The sequence below is a fragment of the Melanostigma gelatinosum genome, assembly GCF_949748355.1.
Source record: "Melanostigma gelatinosum genome assembly, chromosome: 20".
Taxonomy (NCBI): domain Eukaryota; kingdom Metazoa; phylum Chordata; class Actinopteri; order Perciformes; family Zoarcidae; genus Melanostigma; species Melanostigma gelatinosum.
The window spans coordinates 7,081,242-7,104,905 of NC_136653.1; the positions used below are offsets into that span (position 1 = coordinate 7,081,242).

At 43.3% G+C, this 23,664-nt stretch overlaps 1 protein-coding gene across 1 annotated transcript in view; it reads left to right on the plus strand.

Annotated features, from left to right (window-relative positions):
- LOC306793934 (DNA-dependent protein kinase catalytic subunit-like) overlaps positions 1-22,836 on the plus strand; it is a 28,802-nt gene extending 5,966 nt beyond the window's left edge. Inside the window, exons 19-86 of the mRNA XM_079291762.1 lie at positions 96-182; positions 289-408; positions 584-740; positions 836-945; positions 1,446-1,533; positions 1,682-1,845; positions 1,963-2,115; positions 2,446-2,553; positions 2,690-2,916; positions 3,162-3,256; positions 3,493-3,595; positions 3,781-3,914; positions 4,116-4,346; positions 4,507-4,733; positions 4,839-5,047; positions 5,417-5,549; positions 5,750-5,908; positions 6,005-6,208; positions 6,335-6,523; positions 6,707-6,811; positions 6,918-7,085; positions 7,288-7,415; positions 7,596-7,803; positions 8,030-8,208; positions 8,302-8,470; positions 8,661-8,726; positions 8,842-8,905; positions 9,130-9,278; positions 9,388-9,528; positions 9,627-9,746; positions 9,903-10,046; positions 10,296-10,447; positions 10,683-10,814; positions 11,070-11,181; positions 11,380-11,504; positions 11,674-11,823; positions 12,001-12,174; positions 12,420-12,518; positions 12,651-12,861; positions 13,013-13,187; positions 13,321-13,524; positions 13,649-13,764; positions 13,905-14,036; positions 14,167-14,346; positions 14,689-14,900; positions 15,013-15,151; positions 15,289-15,477; positions 15,788-16,012; positions 16,127-16,235; positions 16,370-16,472; positions 16,571-16,733; positions 16,821-16,995; positions 17,363-17,556; positions 17,667-17,850; positions 17,938-18,098; positions 18,290-18,501; positions 18,597-18,684; positions 18,775-18,918; positions 19,021-19,228; positions 19,476-19,543; positions 19,665-19,885; positions 20,160-20,252; positions 20,362-20,442; positions 20,626-20,697; positions 20,789-20,990; positions 21,251-21,439; positions 21,723-21,862; positions 22,291-22,836. Of these exons, the coding sequence (XP_079147888.1) occupies positions 96-182; positions 289-408; positions 584-740; positions 836-945; positions 1,446-1,533; positions 1,682-1,845; positions 1,963-2,115; positions 2,446-2,553; positions 2,690-2,916; positions 3,162-3,256; positions 3,493-3,595; positions 3,781-3,914; positions 4,116-4,346; positions 4,507-4,733; positions 4,839-5,047; positions 5,417-5,549; positions 5,750-5,908; positions 6,005-6,208; positions 6,335-6,523; positions 6,707-6,811; positions 6,918-7,085; positions 7,288-7,415; positions 7,596-7,803; positions 8,030-8,208; positions 8,302-8,470; positions 8,661-8,726; positions 8,842-8,905; positions 9,130-9,278; positions 9,388-9,528; positions 9,627-9,746; positions 9,903-10,046; positions 10,296-10,447; positions 10,683-10,814; positions 11,070-11,181; positions 11,380-11,504; positions 11,674-11,823; positions 12,001-12,174; positions 12,420-12,518; positions 12,651-12,861; positions 13,013-13,187; positions 13,321-13,524; positions 13,649-13,764; positions 13,905-14,036; positions 14,167-14,346; positions 14,689-14,900; positions 15,013-15,151; positions 15,289-15,477; positions 15,788-16,012; positions 16,127-16,235; positions 16,370-16,472; positions 16,571-16,733; positions 16,821-16,995; positions 17,363-17,556; positions 17,667-17,850; positions 17,938-18,098; positions 18,290-18,501; positions 18,597-18,684; positions 18,775-18,918; positions 19,021-19,228; positions 19,476-19,543; positions 19,665-19,885; positions 20,160-20,252; positions 20,362-20,442; positions 20,626-20,697; positions 20,789-20,990; positions 21,251-21,439; positions 21,723-21,862; positions 22,291-22,495 (10,278 nt within the window). The 3' untranslated portion in view covers positions 22,496-22,836. The remainder of the gene's footprint in view (positions 1-95; positions 183-288; positions 409-583; positions 741-835; positions 946-1,445; positions 1,534-1,681; positions 1,846-1,962; positions 2,116-2,445; positions 2,554-2,689; positions 2,917-3,161; positions 3,257-3,492; positions 3,596-3,780; positions 3,915-4,115; positions 4,347-4,506; positions 4,734-4,838; positions 5,048-5,416; positions 5,550-5,749; positions 5,909-6,004; positions 6,209-6,334; positions 6,524-6,706; positions 6,812-6,917; positions 7,086-7,287; positions 7,416-7,595; positions 7,804-8,029; positions 8,209-8,301; positions 8,471-8,660; positions 8,727-8,841; positions 8,906-9,129; positions 9,279-9,387; positions 9,529-9,626; positions 9,747-9,902; positions 10,047-10,295; positions 10,448-10,682; positions 10,815-11,069; positions 11,182-11,379; positions 11,505-11,673; positions 11,824-12,000; positions 12,175-12,419; positions 12,519-12,650; positions 12,862-13,012; positions 13,188-13,320; positions 13,525-13,648; positions 13,765-13,904; positions 14,037-14,166; positions 14,347-14,688; positions 14,901-15,012; positions 15,152-15,288; positions 15,478-15,787; positions 16,013-16,126; positions 16,236-16,369; positions 16,473-16,570; positions 16,734-16,820; positions 16,996-17,362; positions 17,557-17,666; positions 17,851-17,937; positions 18,099-18,289; positions 18,502-18,596; positions 18,685-18,774; positions 18,919-19,020; positions 19,229-19,475; positions 19,544-19,664; positions 19,886-20,159; positions 20,253-20,361; positions 20,443-20,625; positions 20,698-20,788; positions 20,991-21,250; positions 21,440-21,722; positions 21,863-22,290) is intronic.
- Positions 22,837-23,664: the final 828 nt, after the last annotated feature.

Consider the following 23,664-nt stretch of genomic DNA (forward strand, 5'->3'; position numbering starts at 1 on the left):
GCAGTGTTGTGCAAACTCAGCTTTGTAACTTGTACTTCTTTTACTCGTGTGTTCAACGTGAGTGACATTTCTATTCTTTCTCTGTTTTTGATCAGGGAGTTGGCCCGAGGAGCTCGACATCGCCCCAGAGTGACACAGTGAAGAGTGCTTGTTTCGCCCTCTTCTCTAAGTTTGGAAAAGAGGTAGCTTCTCTTTCCAATACTTCCTGGGAATGCCATCAACTAAAATGTGGCACTACGGAGGACCTTAATATGCAGGGGGTGTAAGTGACATGTGGTTTCCTTCCAGGTGTGTGTGAGAATGAAGCAGTACAAAGATGAGCTGCTGGCGTCCTGCTTGACATTCGTCCTCTCGCTGCACCACAACATCATAGCTCTGGACATCAAGGCCTACTGTCCTGCTCTCGAGGTGGGATCCTTGAACTTGTTTCATTGTGTTTTTGTCACCTAGATAAGGATAGATGGATACAGCTTCAAACAAAAACATAGTATGCAGATGTACAGGCGGGGCTTTAGTGCAGTAATTCACAATTAGCTTACCGTAAGTTTTGTGTGTGTGTGTGTGTGTGTGAATGGGCGTCTAGGCGGCTCTGAAGTTGGGTCTGAGCCATGTTCCTTTGGCCAACGTGGCCCTTGATGCTCTCGAGGACTGGTCCTCCCACATTCCTCTGGAGACCATGCAAAACTGCTACACGAGCATCCTTCCTCTTCTGGACGGATACCTGAAAAGTACCACCAACGGTACGCCCATGATAGTATCGGGGGGAGATTTCAGTTCAGTAAATGAAGATTGTCAATGAAATTACCAAAATCTATTTCGGTGTTGTTTACTTCAGACAAAGACGACAGCAACTGGGAGGTGATGTCTTCTGTGTCTTCGAGAAGGGACAAGGGGTACAGCCGAGTGATGACGAGGCTCTTGAAAAAATCGAAACAGCTCACCACGGTACTGGATGGGAAAGTGGGAAGACATCTTGCTTTTTGTCTTATTTCTTACTGTGGCTTCAGCCTTAACAACGTAAAATGTCCAGTTCACTCTCTATAGTCTCTCACTGCACGAACGAGTCAGGAAAGTTCATATAAGAAGTTGTCTTTTTAGTCCATCATCACAATTTGGCTGCAGTTATTGTAAACAGGGTTAATGAACTGTTAACTAGTAGTGTGTTCGCCTCATTAGCACAACAATACAAATACAGCAGGAGGAGAGCATGCTTTGTGTGATGTGTGCCAGAATTTACAGACCCCCAAAAAGACTTGAGGAGTATCTCTACGAGTCGTTTGATTATGTATAATAATATTTCAATCTCTTATGAAGATGAATTACTTCAAAACAAGTGCTCAGGAATCACCTGTTACTGCACGTTGCAGATATTGGTGAGTGGAATTGCGACTCATTCATGAGAAGTCCTGTCCGTGAGCTCACTGATTGCTTCTGTGTGAATGCAGGAAGACGCTCCTCTTGTCGTGGTGAGGCTCAGAGTGGTGAAGTTGCTCGGTCACCTGGGAGGAAAGCTGAACAGGAACCTTGTAACCGGTAAGACTTTTCAAAACAAAGCCGCTGCTGTCTCATTCCCTTTTTGCACGGACACACTGGGCCACGCTCCACTGTGATGGTTCACTTGACACATGACTGCGAGAAGTGCGCTGTTTTGTTGATGGTAGGCCTCTATTTTCACATTCAGCGGTCTCATCAGAGGAAACGATGAAGAAGTTTGTCGCCTGGGATTCTGAGAAAAGGCTCAGCTTTGCGGTGCCATTCGCCGACATGAAGCCAGTCATCTACCTCGACCCATTCCTGCCTCACATCAGTGAACTGGCTCTGTCCACGAGTGACAGACAAACCAAAGTACGTCCTCCAACATCAAAGCATTTCCCAAATGAATTTGATGCAAACGTAGGCGTGACGACAATGGTGTCACCCAATAGAAATGAGTATTTTACTCCAGTTTCTTTTGTGCTGCAGGTAGCAGCTTGTGAGCTTCTCCACAGCTTGGTGGTCTACATGGTTGGGAAGAGTGCTCAGATGGTGGAGGGAGACAATAGTTTGCCGCCCATGTACAAGCTGCACAAGAGGCTGTTTCCTGTGCTACTGCGTCTGGCCTGCGACGTGGATCAGGTATGTGCGCCCCAACAACATAGTCACCACGAGCACAATTCCCATTAAAAGTCATATCGTGGAATTTTGAATGATTGTTGTCCAAACAGGGAGCGACATGTGTTGATTATCTCTCGGAAAAAAGAGATTATTTGGAAGTTTTACAGACACTTGATGGGAGTTTAAGGATGAAGTTACCATTTCTTTTGAATGATTTATTTCGTTAGTTTATTTAAATATGTGTTGTGTATGACCTTAAAGGGACCGTTTACCCCCAAATCAAAAACAATATTAGGGTTCTCACATGATGATGTCTACTGTAATGTTTATGAATTAAAATTTCTTTACCAGGTCACCAGACAGCTCTTTGAACCGCTGGTCATGCAGCTGATTCATTGGTTCACAAACAACAAGAAGTTTGAGAGCCAAGACACAGTAGCTGTCCTGGAGGCCATTATGGTAAGTGTTTATATTCTATGCAGGGCTTTACAGGCTAAGTGTTCAAACAAGACCTGAGATTATGCATAAATACATGAAGACTCTTCCTTTCTACCATGTGAAGTACACACATTGCTGTGTTTGTTTTCCTCCTCAGGACGGTGTGGTTGACCCGATAGATAGCACTCTCAGAGACTTCTGTGGCCGCTGCATTGAAGAGTTTGTCAAATGGTCAATCAAGCAAACCACCCCCAAGCAGCAGGAGAAGAGTCCTACCAACATGAAGTCCTTGTTTAAGCGTATCTACAGCTTGGCTCTCCACCCCAATGGCTTCAAGAGACTCGGTGCGGCCTTAGCATTCAACAGCATCTACAGACAATTCAGGTACGATGCTTTTCTGCTGACCCCCAGAATAGCAAGCGTTGTCTGGTTTTTCATATTTACGGTTTGACTGGTTTGGTAAATGAAAGCCAATGCTGACAGTGATAAGGTTTCGTCTTCATTATATTTAAATTCCTACATTTTCATGAAGAATGACTAATTTAATTGTGAGAAATGGTTTTATGTCACCAACATGTTGTACAGTTGTACTGTATCTGCTCAATGCTGCTGCCTATTTGTCTCTGCAGGGAGGAGAAGTCCTTGGTGGAGCAATTCATCTTTGAAGTTCTCGTCATATTTGTGGAAAGTCTGGCTCTTGCACACTCAGATGAGCGCTCTATGGGTAACTGTTCCTCCACTTCGCTTTACAGACAGGACATTCAGATAGTCATGTATTTATTTTCCTGCGATGTTACAGCACTATTTTCTTTAATCCACATGCTAGTAATTGTAAAACATATATATATATTCTAATGCTGTCATGTTGGGTTAAAAAAGGTTCCATTTCACATTAAAGGAAACTCATAGTTTCATTTTGAAAAAGGTCTGCATCTGTTTTCGCCACTCTTCCGTCCTCAGGTACGGTGCAGCAGTCTTGCAGTGCCATTGATCATCTGAAAAGAATCATCAAACAAAAGGGCGCCAGTCTCAATCAGCACAGTGCTAAGACACGCGTCCCAAGGTTGGTCATCGTTACATTGTGTATGTTAAGCATTGTATTTCATAACGACATAATGTGTAAGTATGTGTGCACTCCCCTTTTTTGTACAGGAGGCCGAGTTGCAGTAATGTTTATGAAAAGATAAGACATTTGAGATTATATGTATAAATAAATCATTGTCTTTTTATTCCTATTTGTTCATAAAGGGGCTTTCCACCTGATAGAAAGCTGTGCCTCTCTGATGTGGTTTTGTGGCTTCTGGAACAATGTGGCCGACCTCAGGCCGAGTGTCGCCACAAATGCATGGAACTCTTCTTTGAGTTCGTACCTCTCCTCCCAGGTGAGCAATCCTACCATGGTGGCCTTGATCAGATGAACCAGTAACAACAACAAATGCTAGTTATAAAAAGAAAATACAATTATAAACCAAGCTATTATTTTGAGTTCATCTCAAATAGTATCAACACAGCAGTGATGCATTCATTTATGTTTCATTCACTTACATGTGAATACATTCTCTGATGTGTGTGACTGACCGTAGGAAAGGAGTCTCCACCTCAGTGGGTAGACGGCATGCTGAAGGATCATGGCAAAGGTTTTCTGATCTCGCGTTTCGAGGGTGGAGGTCTCCTCTCTCAGCCAACTCTCGGGGACCTGACGGGTCCTTTCAGTGTCAGAGCCACCCTGCAGTGGATGGACGTACTGCTGGCTGCCCTGGACTGCTACAACACCTTCATCCACCGACACGTAATCAAGCCTCACGTCATGCTTAGTAAGTCATCAGGAAATCCCTCTTGCTGACATCATCTGTTCAGAAAGTCCTCACCTGCTCAACCTACACACGTGTATACTGGATGACTAGTTAACATGTCCAGGTAACATTACCAAATGAATGAAATGTTTTTGGGTTTTTTTCCTCCTTCGTTGCCAAGGCCCTGAAGAGAAATCAAGCTTTCTGAAAGCTACTTGTTTCTTTTTGACGGAACTGGCAACTCACGAACTGGCAGCAGCAGAGAGCTGCTTCCCCCTTGGCAAGAGGACCTCTCACTTCAGCCCAAGAGAGGTGGACCAGTACAACTTCAGCAAGTGCACCATCATTGTCCGCCTGCTGGACTTTGCCACCATGATTCTTGTCAAAGGAGACCAAGAGATTTGGAAGGTATCACTGAATTTACGACACTCTTGACATAAAGGACGTCCTTAGTCTTCTTCTTGGTCTCCTTTTTTACATTTTTTCCTCACTATTTCCTTCATGTATTCACAGCTTCTGGAACAAGACGTTTTTGTCTCAGATTTCTTTGAGCTGACTGCGCTGGTGGTGTGTGAGCCATCCACTGTGGGGTTCAACATGGCAGATGTGGAGGTAATGAGGAACCTACCAGAAGTCTGCGTTCCTTTACTAAAGGCGCTGCTGGCCTCGCCTTACCGCACGCGCCTTGAAAGCAGCCTGCGGACAAAACTCTCCCGTAAAAGGTAAATCATCTCTGAGTAGTACTCTAATTTTAAGTTCACTAGACAAGCCACGTGCAATGTTTTTTTGTTATTGTGCAATATGTGCAACATGTGCAATAATACTCAATAGGCAGCGGATTTGAATTTTTAAAGAACGCAGATCAATAAAGTTGCGTGTGTTTGTTTTATGTATGGAAGCAAAATTACAAACTTGAATTGAGCTCACTGATACCTGACTAAATATACAGTCGTAGTAAAATTGATAGCATATTAATTGTATTAAATTGTAACAAAAATGACTTCTGATTGCAGTCGTGGAGACCATGATTGTGATCATAGTACAATCATCCCGTGTTTATTTTCTCTCTTAATGTCGTTCATGGTCTCTAGTGTGGAGGAGTTGTGTGCTGTAGACCTCTGTTACTCGAGCAATCTGAGCCGCCATGACCAGATGAAAATGGTTCTGTCGTCCTGTAAGCAGATCCACAAAGCCGACTTCCTCAGCTCCATTCTGCACAGCCAGGTATTCGTCCTGGGACATTTTCAAATGGGGTTGTGTGACCATTAAGCCACAATAAGCGTTCTATATGCACCACTGTTTTTTACTTCCATCCCATGCAATTCAGTTTTCATAATTATGAAATTATACTACAGTGTTTGTATCCTCAAAAAAAGAACACACCTTTTTGTTTGTGTTTTTTTGTCCTTCTCATCGCGTTAAAGGATGACACCTATGCCAAATCACTTGGGTCCCAACTTCTCATGACGGTGTATAAAGGAATCGCGCCGGGTGAGGACCGGAAGGCACTTCCATCCTTGGACATAAACACCAAGACTCTGGCGGATGGCCTGCTTCAGCTTGCCTTTTCTCTAAATCAACAGGTCAGTGCTACCTCTCTTTGGATTGGATTTGATCAAATCAGAGGAAATTGAAGCTACTTGTGGTGAGTTATGTTGTATATTGCCGTTTCTCTGCAGAGTGAGCAGCTGGTGGAGCTGTTGTTGAACACCATCATGCTCTCTGTGCCAATCTCTGGAAGTCACAGCCAGAACTTCCTGAGCTTCTCGCACGGCGAGTACTTCTACAGCCTCTTCCAGATGACCATCAACACCGAGCTGCTGAAAAGTCTGAACACCACAGTGCCACGCCTCATGAAAGCATCCTCTCAGAACCCCAGCATGGTAGCTGGCTCTTCTCCCTTTTCTTTCACATTTTTCAATTTCAGAACAAGTTTTTGCACCTGTGAAGGAACATTATTGTTTTTCTACATTTTCTTTTTTTTTTGGTGTTGAATTATTGTTCATCAGGTGAGCGTGTTGCTGAATGGCATGCTGGATCATAGCTTTAGAGAGCGCTCTGTGAGGAAGACTCAGGGAAAACAGCTGGTCGAAGAGGTGCTAAGAAGATGGAGTAGTCTGCAGTCGTGGTGGGAAGGAGGCTCCTCCACTCCAGAGAGCAAAACTGCCACTCTTCTGCTGCTCTCCAAGCTCCTACAGGTATTATGAATCTGTAGTTACTGCTGCATGTCCATAGAAAAGCATCCGAATGTTATTAACTCGGAACTGTACCTGCCAGGTTTGTGAATCAGTAATAATCATTGTAATTTGTGTGCCCAGGCCTGGGAAAAATATATACAATGCATCTCTAATGTCCTCCTCTTTTTTCCCCTCTGTCGTCAGATTGACTCCTCTGTCTGCTCCGATACCAACCACGACGCGTTCAGACCGGTGTTTTCCACTTTCACCATGCTGCTGGTTGACATGAGTCTGCCACTGAATCTCAAGGTAATGGGAATGGTTTCCATTTTGAGAGTCCGTGTGGTGGATCGCTTCAAATTACCATGTAGGAATCTGTGTGTTTTCATTTTCTTGGATTCCCTCAACTCTTCAGAGTCAGGCTCTGCTGGTGTTGGCCTTCTTCACCACCCTCCCAGAGGAGCCACTTGGTGAGCTGCAGAGAGCCCTGGACTCCCTGGTTGCGTCCCACTTCCCCATGCAGTCCGACGAGTTCGCTAAGGGCTCGCTGCACCGCAACAACTACATGGACTGTATCCGAAAGGTGAAGTCAGGGTTTTGGAGATTAAGGAGGATAACACAGATTAAGGGGGGGGACATCATTGATAGATATTTTTTTTTTCTCTTAAGAACAAGCAGACTCACCTGTCTCCAAAGACTTGTGTGTGTGTGTGTGTTTCTCCTGCAGGTTTCTCCATGTAAGAACGGTTGTAATGTTGGACGAATCGTTTCTTTCTGTCTTTTAGTTGCTGGATGCCCTGGAGCTTTCTCAGAGCCCGCTTCTTCTCAAACTGATGGCAGGGATTCTGTGTCGCGATAGAAAGCACATCATGGAGGAGCCCTTCCAAACTTGTTTCCAAAGAATTGCTAGACGGTTAGTAAAGCCTCATTCAAGGGAGACGGTAAGGTTGCACATGAGGTGTCAGTGTTTTGAATTGGTGGGTTAAACAAGGTCCGTTGCAGGGTCATTATATTATATTATGTTATTGGAACGTACGGGAGTCTCTTATTTTGTGTCCACTCCCTGTGTTTGTCAATGTCTCACTACATGTAGGTCAAGCAGTGAGCGGCAGCTGCAGCTACTGTGTACAGTATACCGGGTGATCCAGCAGGGGGATGTGCCCATGAGCTCCATGCTGCAGGCCATGATGGAGAGGGTCCTGCTACCTCTCGCCTCTCACTGTAGCACCAAGGCCCTGACTGACTTCTTTGTGGCGAATGTCTCTGACATAATAGTTTTGCTGCTCAGCCGCTTCACAAAGGTTTGCTTCTTAACATTTTTGGGGAACGCTAATAGCTGTTGTAGCTGTGTTTTGTTGTTTCACCGTATTATTTTTATGTTATTTTATATGGCATGTTTAGCTTTTAATCAAACACTTAACTGTTGTATTTTTTTTGTCCTCATAGGCCACAGCTGGTGCTGAATTATTTCGGTCAGAGGAGCACATTGAAAATCGTTTTTAAGGCTAATTTATTTCTCAATTTCAGTCAAATGAAATGGAATTTGAGATCCAGCTGATGAAGAAGAACGGCTGCTACAAGCTGATGGAGCTCCTGTATTCTCTGCTTCCCAAAGAAGAGGTCTACTCCAAGGAATCCCGCATTAATCAAGCCTACTGTCGTTCAGACAAAACAGAGGGGAATGAGTTGTCCAAGACCGTGATCAAGTAGGACACTTTCACGATTCAAGAAGCGACACAACAAATGATGTGAAGTGTCCTTATTGTTCCATGAATGAATGCTGATTTTATTTGAATTAGGTCCTGTTTTGAAGCATTCACTGAGAACATGGCCGGTGAAACTCAGCTCCTTGATCTTAGGAGACACTATCACTGTGCTGCCTACAACTGTGCCATCGCAGCCATCAGCTGCAGCTTCAATGAGCCCAAATTCTACCATGGCTTCCTCTTCAGTGAGAAACCAGAGAAGGTAATGATATATAATTATATAATGTATAATTATATATAATGTATAATTATATCCAACTCTCTTCAGTACTGCAGCCATCTTTCATTTTAGAGCAAAGCACTACAGCTATTTTTGTGTGTAATCCATGATAAGAGATGAGAGGTGTAGTGACTGAGGACTTCACTGGTTGTGGGTTTCTTTCCTTGTCCAGAATCAGTTCATTCTGGAGAATGTCATTGACGTTGAAAGGACCTACAACTTTCCAATTGAAATTGAGGTATGTTTGGTTCATACTATTCTCAGAGTTGCAGTCATGGTATATATATATATATATATGTGTGTATATATATATATATATATATATATACACACATATTCATATATCACTGTAGGTCCCACTTGAGAGAAAGAAGAAATACGTGACGATTCGGAAAGAAGTGAGCGAGGAGAACGGAGGTATGTTCTGCTACCACCAATGTTTTTAAACTGTTGGAATTTAGCAATCTTTGCCACAGACTAGTTTGTCTGTCTCTAGGCTTAATTATTAGTCTGATGAAAATGCCCTACTTCTTACAATGAAATGGGATGCGATGGGTCGAACGAAGATAAATAGTTGGCCATAGAGGTCAGTGCATCTCCAGCAGAGGATGTTCATGAGATTTATGTTTTGGTTCCCACAGAAGCGCCAGTGTACCTGTCCTCCCAGTCTTACATGGCCGACAGCAGCCTGAGTGAGGAGATGAGCCAGTTTGATTTCTCCACCGGAGTCCAAAGCTTTTCCTTCAGCTCCCAAAACCCTGAAGGACAAAGACGCACTGTTGCAAAAAGAGTTAGTCATTAAGTCTTTCATGTTTCCCTTTATAACACCGCACCAAGCTAGTAACATGCGTGAGTGTCATATGAAGGTCTCAACAGTGTTTGTATGTTTCTACATCAAGGAGACAGAGGAGACAAATCCCTCCCAGGATGCAATGGTGGATCTGGAAATGGATGAGCTAAATCAGCATGAATGCATGGCGACCATGACTGCTCTTATTGGACACATGCTCAGGAACAACATAACCCCCAAGATTGAACAGGTCAGTGGCACCGAGGAAGAGTAAATCACTGTCATTTATGACTATGATCACATGCAAATATTATTCTGGAACTGCTCTCTTCTTTGTTAATGAAACAGGGAAACATGCCGAGTGAACTTCCTCCATGGATGAAATTTCTACATGGCAAACTATCAAATCCAGCTACACATCTGAATATCCGACTCTTCATCTCAAAGCTGATCATCAACACAGAGGAGGTAAATGTCGCTCAGTGTGAATTCATTCAGTTAGTGTCTTGGAAAAGAAATGGCTACGGTGATGCTGTATCTACCCGTATGTGACGCCTCGTACTGCTGCTCCTCTTGTGTTCACTATTTGTCTGTGGATTCAATCTCTGCTGTTGATCCTTCCAGGTGTTCCGACCATATGCCAAGCACTGGCTGGGGCCGCTCCTGCAGGTCGTCGTTTCTGGAAACAACGGAGGAGAGGGGATCCATTTCATGGTGGTGGATATCATCGTCACGGTGCTCTCTTGGACGAGTCTGGTCAGCCCCAAGGTGGCTAATGCTTACATTTTAAAGGCCGCAAATAAAAATCATTATTACATTTTTGTCATTGCTGTGCAGTTTTCAATATTTTGTTAACAATATATTGCATATGAATTTTCCAGTTTAAGGGGTATAAGAACCATATAAACGAGTTTAAACAGTTTTTAATGAGCGGGAGTATCCCTTTAGCTATTGCTGTCTTTTTATCACATGAATAACTGGTGGATTGCTGTTAGTAACAGGATTCTTTTGTCCTAGGGAAACCCCAGAGATGAAGTGCTCGCCAACCGGCTGTTAGAGTTCCTGATGAAGCATAGCTTCAACTCCAAGAGGGCAGTTTTCCGGCACAATCTGGAGATCATTCGCACCCTGGTTGAGTGCTGGAAAGACTGTCTGCATGTGCCTTACAGGTAGTTCTCAAACGCTCTCACTGAACAAATGCTTTTGACACAAGCCTGTAGCTCAGTGGGAATGGCCAGATCAGGACACAGACACACAAAAGACACGTGTGATTTCAAAGCCAGATGGAAAATTGACTCGAGATGTTAATTATGAACAATAGAAATGTGTTGTCATTGTGTAATTCTGTAAATTGTATTGTGAATTGAACCGGGCCTTGACTTTATCTTTTTCTTGCCCTTGTAGTCTGATATACGACCGATTTCGTGGCATCGACCCAAATAGCAAAGACAACTCTGTTGGACTTCAGCTGCTGGGAATCATCCTGGGCAACAACCTCCCTGCTTACGATGCCTCATGTGGAATTGAATACGACGGGTAAAATATATAGCGCAAGCTAAATGGCAACGTGTCAGCTGACAGCTTTACAGTTTGAAACCACCATTTAATTTGCTAACACAACTGCCATTTATCCAAGGTTTAAGTTCAGGGCGGGGGGGGAAATCAATCAATGAAACAAATAAACAACCAGGAAGAGAAATAGAGCAATATATTCAGACATTGGTGGTTTCTTCTGAAACATGTACACGTGTGTTGTTGCTCACATACTGCCATCTTGTTTGTTTTTTTCAGGTACATCCAGTCTCTCACCAACAACGTGTCCTTCGTAAGATATAAAGACGTCTACGCAGCTGCTGCTGAGATTATCGGCCTCATCCTGAAGAACATGAGTGAAACAGACGATGTATGAGACCTTCCCCAGTTTGGTTGAATTACAGTGAAACTTCATTTATGTTTATGTCTGAGGAGAGCTCAAATGAACTCGGTAGCAAAGAGCTCATATTAGAAAAGAATATTTATTTTCAGAAGTTATCTGCAATACTCTTATATTTAATTCATGTTATTTATTCAGATTCTGTGTCATTTTTGTTTCTTGTCTCAGCATCGTCAAGAGCTTCTCAGTCTGGCTGCAAGTAAGATAACGAACCTGAAGAAGAAAGACATGGATGACAAGTTCATTATTTGCTTGAACAAAGTTTCAAAGCACTTTCCTCCATTTATGGATCGGTGAGTTTGTAGTTCTGCTTTATGTTTAATGTGATTCCCCTCTAACATAAATCATTTCATGAATCTTACTGTGTTTCCTTTGACCTGATCCCTGGCTTAGAAACTAAGTCATTTTCTAACCTGTCTCAGTCTTACTGTAACTGCAGCTGTATTTTTTTTTATTCTTCAGGTTTGTCAACCACGTGTTCTCCCTCCTGCCAAAGTTGCACGGCATCTTAAAGACTCATTGTTTGGAGTGCGTGCTGAGCCGTGCGGATGTCATCCCAGACATCTTTCTGCATCTGAAGACCACAGGCTTCATTCAAATGATGGGCCACAGGTAAGTCCTGACCAGGCCGCTCTATGTGATCTGCATGCTTATTGTCTTTCTGGATTGACAAAACTCTGCTGCAGGTAGCTGCAGAGGGTTTAAAGTGGTGTTGTCTCGTATCTAAATGAATAACACATTTCAATGCTCATTTGTGCTGCAACCATGTTTCTGCATGTCCCTCGTCAGGGATGAAGCCAGGCAGAGAGTGTGTCTGGATATCATCCACAAGATTATTGCCTGCCTGAGTCCGGTTCAGCTTCAGGAGCTCCTGGGAGCTGTGACAGCTTTCGTCTCCCATCCTTCACCAGTGTGCAGAGAGAGGATGTACGACATCCTCATGTGGATCCAGGACAACTACAGGTACTGTCAGCCATTCTGGCGTCTGTTCCCACATAATGCATTGATTTTCGTAACTCTTCTGATTTGACTGCATGAGTCAAACAATCAATCAATGTGGGTCAAAATAAATTGCATATAGCAAGACGAGCAAATCCTGCAAAATTCTTCAGCATAACTTTTATTACATTGCATTTTCTTCGTACTGGACATGAGCAGTGAGCAGTACGTCTCTGGTATGAACTATATACTGTTTGTTATTCTTCCAGTGATGCAGAGAGCATGGAGGACAACACCTCACTAGAGGTTTTGAACGCAGCTAAAGAAACTCTACTTCAGGGACTGTCTGAAGAAAACCAAGGCCTTCAGTAAGAAGCAACTATTTCTCTTTTGTTTTATTCATTTTATCCTTTCTCATACTAATCAGGGTAGTGTAATCTAAACAATATTCAGTGTTTTGACTGAAAAACCAAACCATCCCTGTCCGTTTTCCTTTGTAGGCTTCATGTTCGTAACTTCTGGAGTCAGGAGAAGCGCCTCCCAACTGCGACCCTTGAGCGAATGTTGACGGTGCTTCGGTCTCTGTACTCCTGTCAAATTGAAAAGTGTTTCTTAAGCTTTGCAACCAATCTTCTGCTGGAAATGACCAGCCAGAGTCCCGACTTCATACGAAACATTTTTGAGTATCCGCTGTCAGAGTGTACCTTCCAGGTCAGTTAAAAATCATTTATTTCTCTCAGGGGGTCTGTAAGAAATGAGCCAGTTCAAATTAGCTGCTACGAGCTATTACTGCAAACTTGAGATTTGTATTTGTATGTTACTGACGAGCCTGCTGTGTTCATTATATTTCTCCACTCTCCAGGACTATGTGATCGACTCCAACTGGCGCTTCAGGAGCACGGTGATGACTCCCATGTTTGTTGAAACCCAAAGCTCTCAAGGCCCACAGAGTGTGGCGGCTTCGCAGGCTGGAAGCATTAAGGGGAAGCTCCGAGCCACTCAGAGTTCATTAGAGTTCAGCCAAACCCAAACAGCAGGTACTGCTATAAGGCAATATCCTGGTGTCAGCACTAAAGATGGAAGCATTTGCTGTACCTTTGGCTTTGAGGTCAGAGGATCTGTAGGTGAACATGTGTATATTTACCTTGTTTTGTTTTGTTTTTTCCCCAGGTCGACGTACAGCATATAACTGGCTGACGGGAAGCAGTGTGGACACCTTAGCAGAGTACACACTTGGCTCTGAGTCTCTGTCTTCATTGTTGGCGTTTGATAAGAAACAAGAGAGGCAAACTACAGCAAGGAGACCAGTGGGAGAAGGCTTTGGGCTCAGGCGCCTTACTGCATCAACCGATGAGGTGGACAGTCGCACTCGAGGTTGGTTTTCACTTTCCATCCTTGGCTTAATGTTTTGTGAGTCTTAAGTATGTTCCAAGAGAGAAACAGTGTTTCAAATGGATTGGAATTCTGTAAATGTGATTTGTTGTCTCTATATCAACAGCGGCAAATGAGCAACGCAGTAACATCCTAAGATTGAGACGCCGATTTCTCAAGGATCAGGAGAAAGTCAGCTTGACTTTTGCGCATAAAGAGATCCAACAGCAAAGACAGAAAAAGGTATCAAACACGCAACAAGCAATATGCTGATCCACATTTATCCTCAGTGAAATTCATTTGTCAAAGTCTGGATGGCAGCACAAACAATGTTAAGATTGGAGTCTTACTTACTGTCTGTGGTTCTGTTGTGTGTCCCACAGGTGGACAAAGCTGATCAAAGGCTGCGAAAAGAGGCTCAGGTGACTCTCTATCGTAACTACAGAGTGGGAGACTTCCCAGACATCCAGATCCCATACAGTAGCCTCATCGCCCCCCTTCAAGCACTAGCCCAGGTAAGACTGCCACTGCTCTCTGTGTCCTTCTCACAAAGTACTCCGTCTCGAAATATAAATGAATACATATACCCTAAAGAACAGAAAACAAGCAGCTAATGGATTTTTTCCCCTATGTATGTTCCTTCAGAGAGATCCAATTTTAGCCAAACAGCTGTTCAGCTCCCTGTTTGCTGGAATCCTCCAAGAAATGGAAACACACAAAACAAGAGTGGAGAGCGGGAGGATTAAAGAGGAACTGCGTCTCAGCATGAATACATTCCTGAGCAAGAGCACCCTCTGCTTCCCTCCATTCATAGCATGTGTGCAGGTATAACTTTGAGAAACGATTTTAATATTTTGCTTGCAGAGTCTTAAATGTGAAAACTGACAGCATTCATTGATATTGTCAAAATGAAGGTAGCGCCTGTATTCATTTCATTTACATCCACAATACCACTGACTTTATGGCCAGTAAGTATTTAGGATCTTAACAATAATATTCCAGTTTCCTCTGGAGGATAGCCTTTGTCAGGGGTGACATAATTATAATAATTCTTCTTCTTCTTCATACCTCGCTATTTTATAGCTTATTACAGTCCAACTCAAGACTATAAACTTCAAGGCTGAAAGCTGATGGGTTGAGTTGACACTCTGCTGGTTGTGTTGCTAGGACATGTGCCACCAGCATAAGGAGCTGCATCTGCTCGATCCTGCAGCCATCAGCTCCACTTGCCTGATGAGTCTCCAGCAGCCGTCGGGCATCCTGCTGCTGGAAGAGGGCTTGTTGTTGCATGCCGGTGGCCAGGATGAGCCTCCTGCCAAGCGGTCACGAGGATGCAAAGAAATCCCCCCGGACACCAATAAATGGATCCACCTGGCAAGGTGTTACAACTTTGTTGACCATTGATACTGGTTCTATCAGTGCTGGAACTGAATGTTAGCTTTATTGTTTCACTAATTACTCAATCCAGTCTTTGTTCCCTGTCTACTCCAGGCTTTACAGATCTCTGGAGGACTATGATGTCGTGCGCGGCATCTTTGGTGGTAAAGTCGGGACCAAGTCGATCACCTGCGCTGCGCTTCAAGCTGAAGCCAACACTGACTTTGCAGATGCTGTGAAGCTTTACAATGAGGTATGGGTTTACAATAAATCTAGCGGAGTGCTGAGGCAGCATGTCAACGCACGTGGATTGGTGCAGTTCTATCAGAGTGCTAGCTTGTGTGTGCAGCACAGTGGGGTCAAACTGCTCACTCTCTTCCATACTGGCAGGCCCTGAACACTGAGCAATGGAGTGATGGCGAGCCCACAGACTCTGAGAAGGAATTTTGGGAAATAGCTGCCCTGCAGGCCTACAGTCAGCTGACTGAGTGGAAGTCTCTTCAGTACTGCTCCACCGTGTACATAGATGAAAACTCCCCACCCAACCTCGAGAGGATGTGGTCGGAGCCGCTCTACCAGGTACTAGATCTTACCTTTCACAGTCGAGGAATTCTCAGCTATGCACCAGGGGGAACTGACGTCCTGCAGGTTTTTGATTCCAAACCGGGTATTCGTCATGTCTTGTTGAATGAACGTAATCTCAGGCCTCCATGGCATGCAAACGACCCTCCCAGACTCTTCAGTCACCTTTAATTTTCGCTTGAATTTAACCAAAAAGTTAAAGAATTCTGTAGCATATCATAGTCTGATATAAGTCCTATTGTGATGCAATGCATTGCAGTGCACGTTGTAGTGCTTTTCTCACACCAGTCTTTTGCGTTTGTGCCAGGAAATGTACCTGCAGCACATGATTCGCAGCATGCTGAAGCAGCTGCAGCTGGGTGAGGTGGACCAAACTCTTCTCAGCTTCATCGACAAAGCCATGAAGGTGGAGGAGCGTAAAAAGCTGCTGGAAAGCCATTACAGCCAAGAGCTCAGCTTGCTCTACATCCTGCAGGAGGACTATGACCGCGCGACATACTACACCAACTATGCCATGCAGCTCTTCATGCAGGTCTGCTGCAAACGTCCTTTCTGTCTTTCACCTCAGAGTTTCAGAACGACAAAGATTGTTCTGAACTCATTCTTACTTTAAAAGCAAACAAAAGTAAATGTTTTCGCCTCATAGAATTACTCCAGTGTGGATACGCTGTTGACTCAAAGTCGGCTGACCATCCTGCAGTCAGTGCAGTCCTTGACTGAAATCCAAGACTTCCTGCTGTTCATTAAAGGAGACGGTGAGCCGAGACGTTGTCTTGCAAGAATTGCAGAATGCTTTCCCTGCAACTGTCTTTGTGTAATCCCATAAATACAACAATGTGTTTGTCCCACTCTCAACATTTAGTAACTTTCATTGTGTTTCATTCGCTAGTGTCTGTGAGCTCGCTCAAGCGGCTCATAAGACTATGGACCGAGCGGTATCCTGACGCCAAAGCGGATCCAGTGAATTTATGGGATGACATCATTACATCTCGGTCAGCAAAAAAAAAAATATCATATTTTTCTTACAAATCTTTTAAATGATCAGATAACACATTGTGATGCGGTGTCATCTTTGATCTCTGCATTTCAGATGTTTCTTCTTGGACAAGATCAGAGTAAAGCTAAGAGGCCACGCTCCCAGTGACAGCATGGAGGTGGGCAACTCAGAAGACCCGGCGGGAGACATTGACACATTAGTAAATGACTGCAAGTTCAACATGAAGCTACAAATGGCCGACAGCGCTTGGAAGCAGGTGAAGAAACAAACTGTGGAAGTTACTTATTTTGTGCTGTCCCATGTTGACCACAAACTCACCTTGGAACACGAATGTTGTTTTCAGAATAACATTTCTGTGGCCAACAAGCTGCTGAAGGAACTTCACAAAGAAGCCAAAACAAACAGAGGCTGGTTCCAGCGGTGGGTCCACAGTTTTAGCCGCTACAGCCAGAAACGCATCCAGGCCCATGGTCCTGTTGAACAAATCAGTGCCATGCTGAAGACTATCCCACTCCTGGGTAAGTAGGGAAAAGACTCGTGTGCATTATCTTGAGGATTACAAGACAGGGAAGGATAGGCAGCCTCAACGTGATTACTGTAGTCGTGTGAAACTTTAAGGTGCCCTGTGGAGTTTTATTGTAAACAAACAAAAGTTCTGTTTGCATTCGGTGTTACTCATCAAAACACATGTTTTGTGTTTGTGAAGTCTAAAGAACATCGTAGATGTCCACCATAAAATATTTGCAAAGCACATTTTTGTTTACGTTCACTTTTTAACTGGAACTGAACTTAAAGGCGCAACAACATGCACAAACAGATAAGTGTGAGTTCAGCTGCTCTAGTTTGCTGTTGAGATGTTTCATGTCAGCTCTCATCTCTCTGCAGAGGACCTTCAGGCTGACTGTCAGAGTGCCACAGCTAAAGTATTCAGAGACCAAAAGATACTCCAGGGTACATCCTTCCACATCCTGGCCACAGCTGTAAGCAGGAGCCCCTCTGTCCTGGGAACTGTTGAAGCTGAGAAAGCAGAGACAGTTGCAAAGCTTTCTGGAGCTGCTTGGCCAGATGAAAATCCAAAGGTACTCCAATTATATTACTTTCAAAGTTATTTATAAAATACTGTATAGTGTATGGTATGACTAGATCACGCGCAAACAGTCTGTGAATGAGAGATCTTTTTCCCCTGCAGAAAGTGGAAGTGGGGCTGCAGTTGAAGGCATTGACGTTGCTGTGTGATGCTACCAGAAAGGCTGATGAAGAGCTTCAGTCTTATACTCAGGACTTTGTGGAAAGCAGCAGCATCATTGAGACATACATGACTTTGGCTAACTTCTGTGACAAACGGCTGCGAGAGGAGGAGCAGAGCGATACTGGTGATCAACGATACTGACTGATTGTGTGCCTTTGTTGCACCAGTAACCCAAGTGATCTAACTTGATACATTTTGCGTTTTGTTACAGAAAGCCAATTTCCAGACCTGTTGGCAATGCCTGTTCATGTATTAGAGAGCATGTTTAAAGCACTGAAGATGAACTCAGAGGAAGCTCGCCTCAAGTTCCCTCGTCTGCTGCAGATCATTGAGTTGTACCCCTCTGAGACACTGGACCTCATGATGAAAGAGGTTAGTATGTGAAGACCATGGGTGTTGTGGAAGCTAAGGCCACATTAGTACAGTTTAGCGCACTTCCATCAGTTCCATCCATCCATTTTCCCCTGCTGTGACTGTGAAAATGATCACACAACAATGTAAAACTTGTTACAGGCGAAACACTACATCAAAAGTCTGTGTCTTGACTTTCTTACCACCTGTAGATGGTGTCAGTTCCCTGCTGGATGCTGATTGGATGGATCAGTCAAATGGTCGCCCTACTGGACAAGCCGGAAGCTGTGGCCATGCAGCGCTGCATTGAGCAGATAGCGGAGTGCTACCCTCAAGCTCTGGTTTACGCTCTTATGATCAGCAGTGAGAGTTACCGGTTTGAGGACTCTGCTACAGGCCACCAGCAGCAGGGATTTGTCAACAAGTAAACTGCCTAATGTCTCTTTTGGGAAGAAAGGAAAATGACAGTATGATGTATATATAAATGTCTGCTTATTGGTATTGTGTGTGCTTCAACAGGCTCAGGGGCATGCTGGATAAGGGAGGACATGTGAAGAACTTTGTGGATGCACTGCAGCAGCTGACAAACCCTGAAATGCTTTTTAAGGTAATAAGTGCAAGTTCAGCCATGAATGAATCAAGCTGCCACTTCCTGGTTACTGGCCTGTCATTGATTGTTGTCGTTTGGTCCACACAGGATTGGTGGGATTGTGTGAAAAATGAATTGGAAAAACCAGGCTTTGACAAGAGGCGGATGGGCGACATGTATAAGGAGATGCAATCTTCTCTCGGAGATTGTAACACAGGCGGTCATGGAATGTTTCGCAAGAAATTCATCAAAGTTTGTAGTTTGCTTTTATCCTTTTTGTATTGCAAAAGCATGTGTACAAAAATGTGCACATTTCAATCAATTTTTTCTTCTTTCTTTTTTTGTATTTAACAGAAATTTTCCAAAGATGTGGAGAAACTGCTGGGATCTGAAGGCAGCAAGCTGTTTGAGAAGAGGAAACAAAAAAGCTTTGTGCGGCAGGTGGATGATCTGGCAGCATCCATGCGTGTATTTCAGAAGGAACCAGGGAACCTTAAGGAATACTCGCCCTGGCTGAGTGGATTTAAAGCAGACACATTCAGCAATGAGCTGGAGATCCCAGGTCAGTGCAGTTGGACACTCCTGCTGTTAAAATAAGGGCAATCGGTACTCTTTAGATATTGTACATTGCTGGCTATGATATATATATATATATATATATATATATATATATATATATTCCGCCGCCGACAAAAACGGTTGGCAGCCACTGATTCAGAGAACATCATGTTTGCGGTTGTGAAAATATAATATTGTTCTATGGAACTCTACCCTTTTCACCAATGAAGATGTTTTCCTTCCTCTCGTAGGACAATATGATGGCAGATCCAAACCTTTGCCAGAATATCATGCAAAAATAACAGGCTTTGACGAAAGGGTATGTTTTTATTGTTGTTTACTGTCAAATAATAATTAAATTGTTCTAATAGCAGCCCTATGTACGTTTGTAATCCCACTGTGGGCTGCTCAGTATATCAGTGTGAATTTATGCTCCGCAGGTGAAGGTGATGCCGTCTATCCGTCGGCCCAAACGCCTGATCATCCGCGGGGATGATGAACGGGACCACCCCTTTCTGGTGAAGGGTGGAGAGGACCTCCGCCAGGACCAACGCATTGAGCAGCTCTTTGCTGTCATGAACATTCTGCTGAGTCATGACGCCGCATGCACACACAGAGGCCTGCAGCTATGCACCTATCAAGTCATTCCCATAACCACAAGGTGCCAGGCCTGTCGGTCCATCCATCATTATATCCTTCCAGTTAAACCTAATGCTTGTACTGATTACACCAGTCGAAGTACAACTACAACAGACTTGTTTCCTGTTTTTCTTTGCATCCAGCAAATAAGACATGAAACGCAACACAGATTCCTGAGATTCATTTTTTTTTAATAAAAATTATTTTATTATTCTTTATTCTTTAAATGAGTTGTTAGGGATTGGGGATCATAGACTGTAAGGTAACGTAATTGACCATTTTCACTGCCTTTACAGAATTGGTCTAATTGAATGGATGGAGAATACCTGTACACTGAAAGAGTTCCTGTGCAACACAATGACTGACGAGGAACAGCAAAGGGCAAAGAGGTACAGTATCTATTTCAATCTCATAACCCCGCTGTCCAGTGGTGAGGTTATGTCATCTTCAGATTCATTGAAAACAGTGTATGTAAATGTGGATTTCTGTTTCTTAAAGGTGTGTTGAAGACTACAATAACTGGCTCAAAACATTTGATGAAAACTTAACTGGTATTGCACTGTATGGACGCGCTTACCAGTAAGTCTCCCAAATGTTCATTCTGTTCCTTTTAACTTAACTGTTTCAGCTGAATTTTGTTGATTGTAGTTTAATATTCACAGCAGTATTAATCTGTTATAGTCTGTTTTAACATTGGGCAATGCCACACGGGGAAATACTGTTTTATAAAATGTGAGCTACAGCATATTTATCCTTTGCCAGGAGAGCGAAACGTACTGAGACGATCAACAACTTTGCGAAAGTGTTGCAGCATGTGCCCAGTGATCTCCTGAAGTAAGTTGAATCTCTGTATTCTAAAACTGCTGATGAAGGTTCACACTTTCAGTAAAACAACTTCTTCTCTCTTTTTTTTTTCAATGTCTAGGAGAGCTTTTCTGAAGATGTGCAACAGTCCTGAGGCATTTCTCTCCCTGCGCTCCCACTTCATCAGCTCCCATGCCTTGCTGTGTGTCAGCCAATGGATTCTCGGAATTGGTGACCGCCATCTCTCCAACTTCATGATCAACACGGAAACGGGAGGCATGATTGGCATCGACTTTGGTCATGCATTCGGCTCAGCCACACAGGTTGGCCATGCTTGTTTCATTGAGGGCAGAAGTGAAAGTTTTTAACTAAAATTGGTGGTCTGACCGATGGGCAGACCAATGTTGGCATCCAGAGAGACGTACCGCTAGCATGGATGAAAATGTAACAGACAGAAGACCATGAGGTTCTTAGGTGTTACTGTGTCCAGCTATATGAATGTGAACAGCACTTTGTTTGAAAAGACTCCACCATCTCTTGTATAAATAATTCCCTCTCCGTTCAATCTTGTATTTCCTCCCAGTTCCTCCCTGTGCCTGAGCTCATGCCTTTCCGGCTGACCCAGCAGTTTGTGAATCTAATGCAACCCTTGAGGGAGTCGGGTTTGATCCAGAGCATCATGGTCCACTCCCTCCGAGCTTACAGTGCCGAGCCGGACCTTTTGCTGAACACCATGGATGTGTTTGTCAAGGAGCCCTCGTTGGACTGGAAGGTAAGCAATCACTCCTGCTGCAGAGATCCCATTTAACATTGAATTTCTCACTGTCAGTATTTGAACTACAGATAAAAGAGGTAAGGACATTTGATAATGTCTCCGGGGATGTAAGTAGAAATGGACATTTTAAATGTGTTACAGGCAAGAATGTAAGGTGTGAATCTGATTTGTCTTTAGAGTTTTTGAAATATGTGGCTGTAGCTTTAAGCTAAGACCTTCGCTATACAGTAAACTGTCAATAAACTTCATGACAAACAATGTTTCCCATTGCTCTGAACAGAACTTTGAGCTGAAACAGATGAAGAAAGGAGGCACATGGACGGACAGCGTAAACACCAAAGAAATCAACTGGTATCCCCTACAGAAGGTGAACTTTGCCAGAAGAAAACTAGAAGGAGCAAATCCAGCGGTTATAACCAGGTATGTCATCAAATCATAACATGACAGACCAATCAACAGGATGTCATTCATGTCAGACCACACTGAGGAGTTTTACAATTAAAGACGAGACTTGCATTGTTGATATCCATTATGGTGGAAATATTGCTCCAATTGTGTAATTTACAAAATCACATAATTGCAAAAATGTTATATTATATGTTATAATCCTAAACTAATAGCACTTTTATCAAGTTCTACCCGAATGTTGATGTATACAAGGGTTGGAAAGTTTAAGTAATCTGTCACGTAATCCAATCTGATATGACTGCTCTAAAATCAAAACTACCTATGTGACACAATGTTAAATTTTCAGCTTTCAGTTTCAATCCAAAATACTGTAACTGGTCTTCATTGACATCATTTGAATTGTACTTGTGTGTGATTAGATGTTGCTTTATTTTGGTCAGTGAGGAGCTGAAGCTGGGCTTTGAGAAGGACGCTGCCTTCTCGGGGATGGAGTCTGTGGTCCTGGGGAGTAAGGAGCACAACATTCGTGCTAAGCTTCCAGCTGCAGGCTTGTCAGTGGAGAAGCAGGTGGACTGTCTGCTTGACCAAGCCATGGATCCAAATGTGCTTGGCAGAGTTTATGTGGGCTGGGAAGCATGGTTCTGATTCTTTGGTGTGTGAAATATTTCTGAAATAGTCATTCACAATAATTGGGAAACAAATCGTATCAAAGGTGAGCAGCCGCGGGTCGGGAAATGTGAAGAAAGGGAAGATACATTTGAGGAGATGTATTTTTTAGTGGTCTTAAGAAGTTCCCTGTAATGTCAAATGTTTCCTCTTTTGTAGCTGTGACAGATCATTTTCATATATCGTGTTGTGGCAGAGTTTGGAGGGCAGGATCAGCATGTTATCTCATACTTGACTTAAAATCAAGAAATCTTAAATCTGGATTACCATCATTTATTAATGTCTTGTAACTTCAGTTTGAAATAAAAATGTTGAAGATGCTTGAGAGGCTGATTTACAAATAGAATGAACACTTTGATCATCTATTTGCAACTGACAAATATTGCCACCTTGCACAAATTCATTGTTTTATATGGTGTGAATTGAAATATCAGTTGACTCACAGCCAAATAAAGGAAAGGGGGGAGTTGCATTTAAAGATAACTTTTTAGAGTCAGAGCTCTTTAAAAATGAAATGATAATTTAAATATGTTATTTGTCCACTATGACACAGAGATGGTAAATCTTGCCTCAATACAGAGATCCTCCACCAGTCCCCTACCCTTTCCAGTCTGAAGCACTGCCCCCTGTAGGCCCCTGTGCTTCTGAGCAGAGAACATCGGCTGTGGTCAGCTTGGATTCACGACCTTGTAATATTACCCAATTTCATATGAAAAGTGCTGAGTTGTTACTTGACTTAAAAATCACAAACATCAGTTTTAAGCCACACCAGCAGCTCAAGGGATGGTATTGGCCCATCGACTAAAATATCACAACAACTAATGATTGGATTGCCATGAAAATGTGCACGTTCATGGTCCACAGAGGATAGATCTGAATGACTTCAGTGATAGTCTGACTTTTCCTTTAGCGGTTCTGATTTGGACATCTCCGTTTGTAGCGCAATATCTCTATACTTTGATGGATTGCTGTGAAATTTGGAACAGATATATATTTTAATTAGAAAATTAAGTGTTTGGACATCAGCCTCAACTGTTCATTGTGTTTAGTGCTATTTGCAAATGTTAGCATGAAAACATGCTAGACCAGTGATTCTCAACTGGTGGGTTGCGACCCAAAAGTGGGTCGTGGACCCGTTTTCAGTGGGT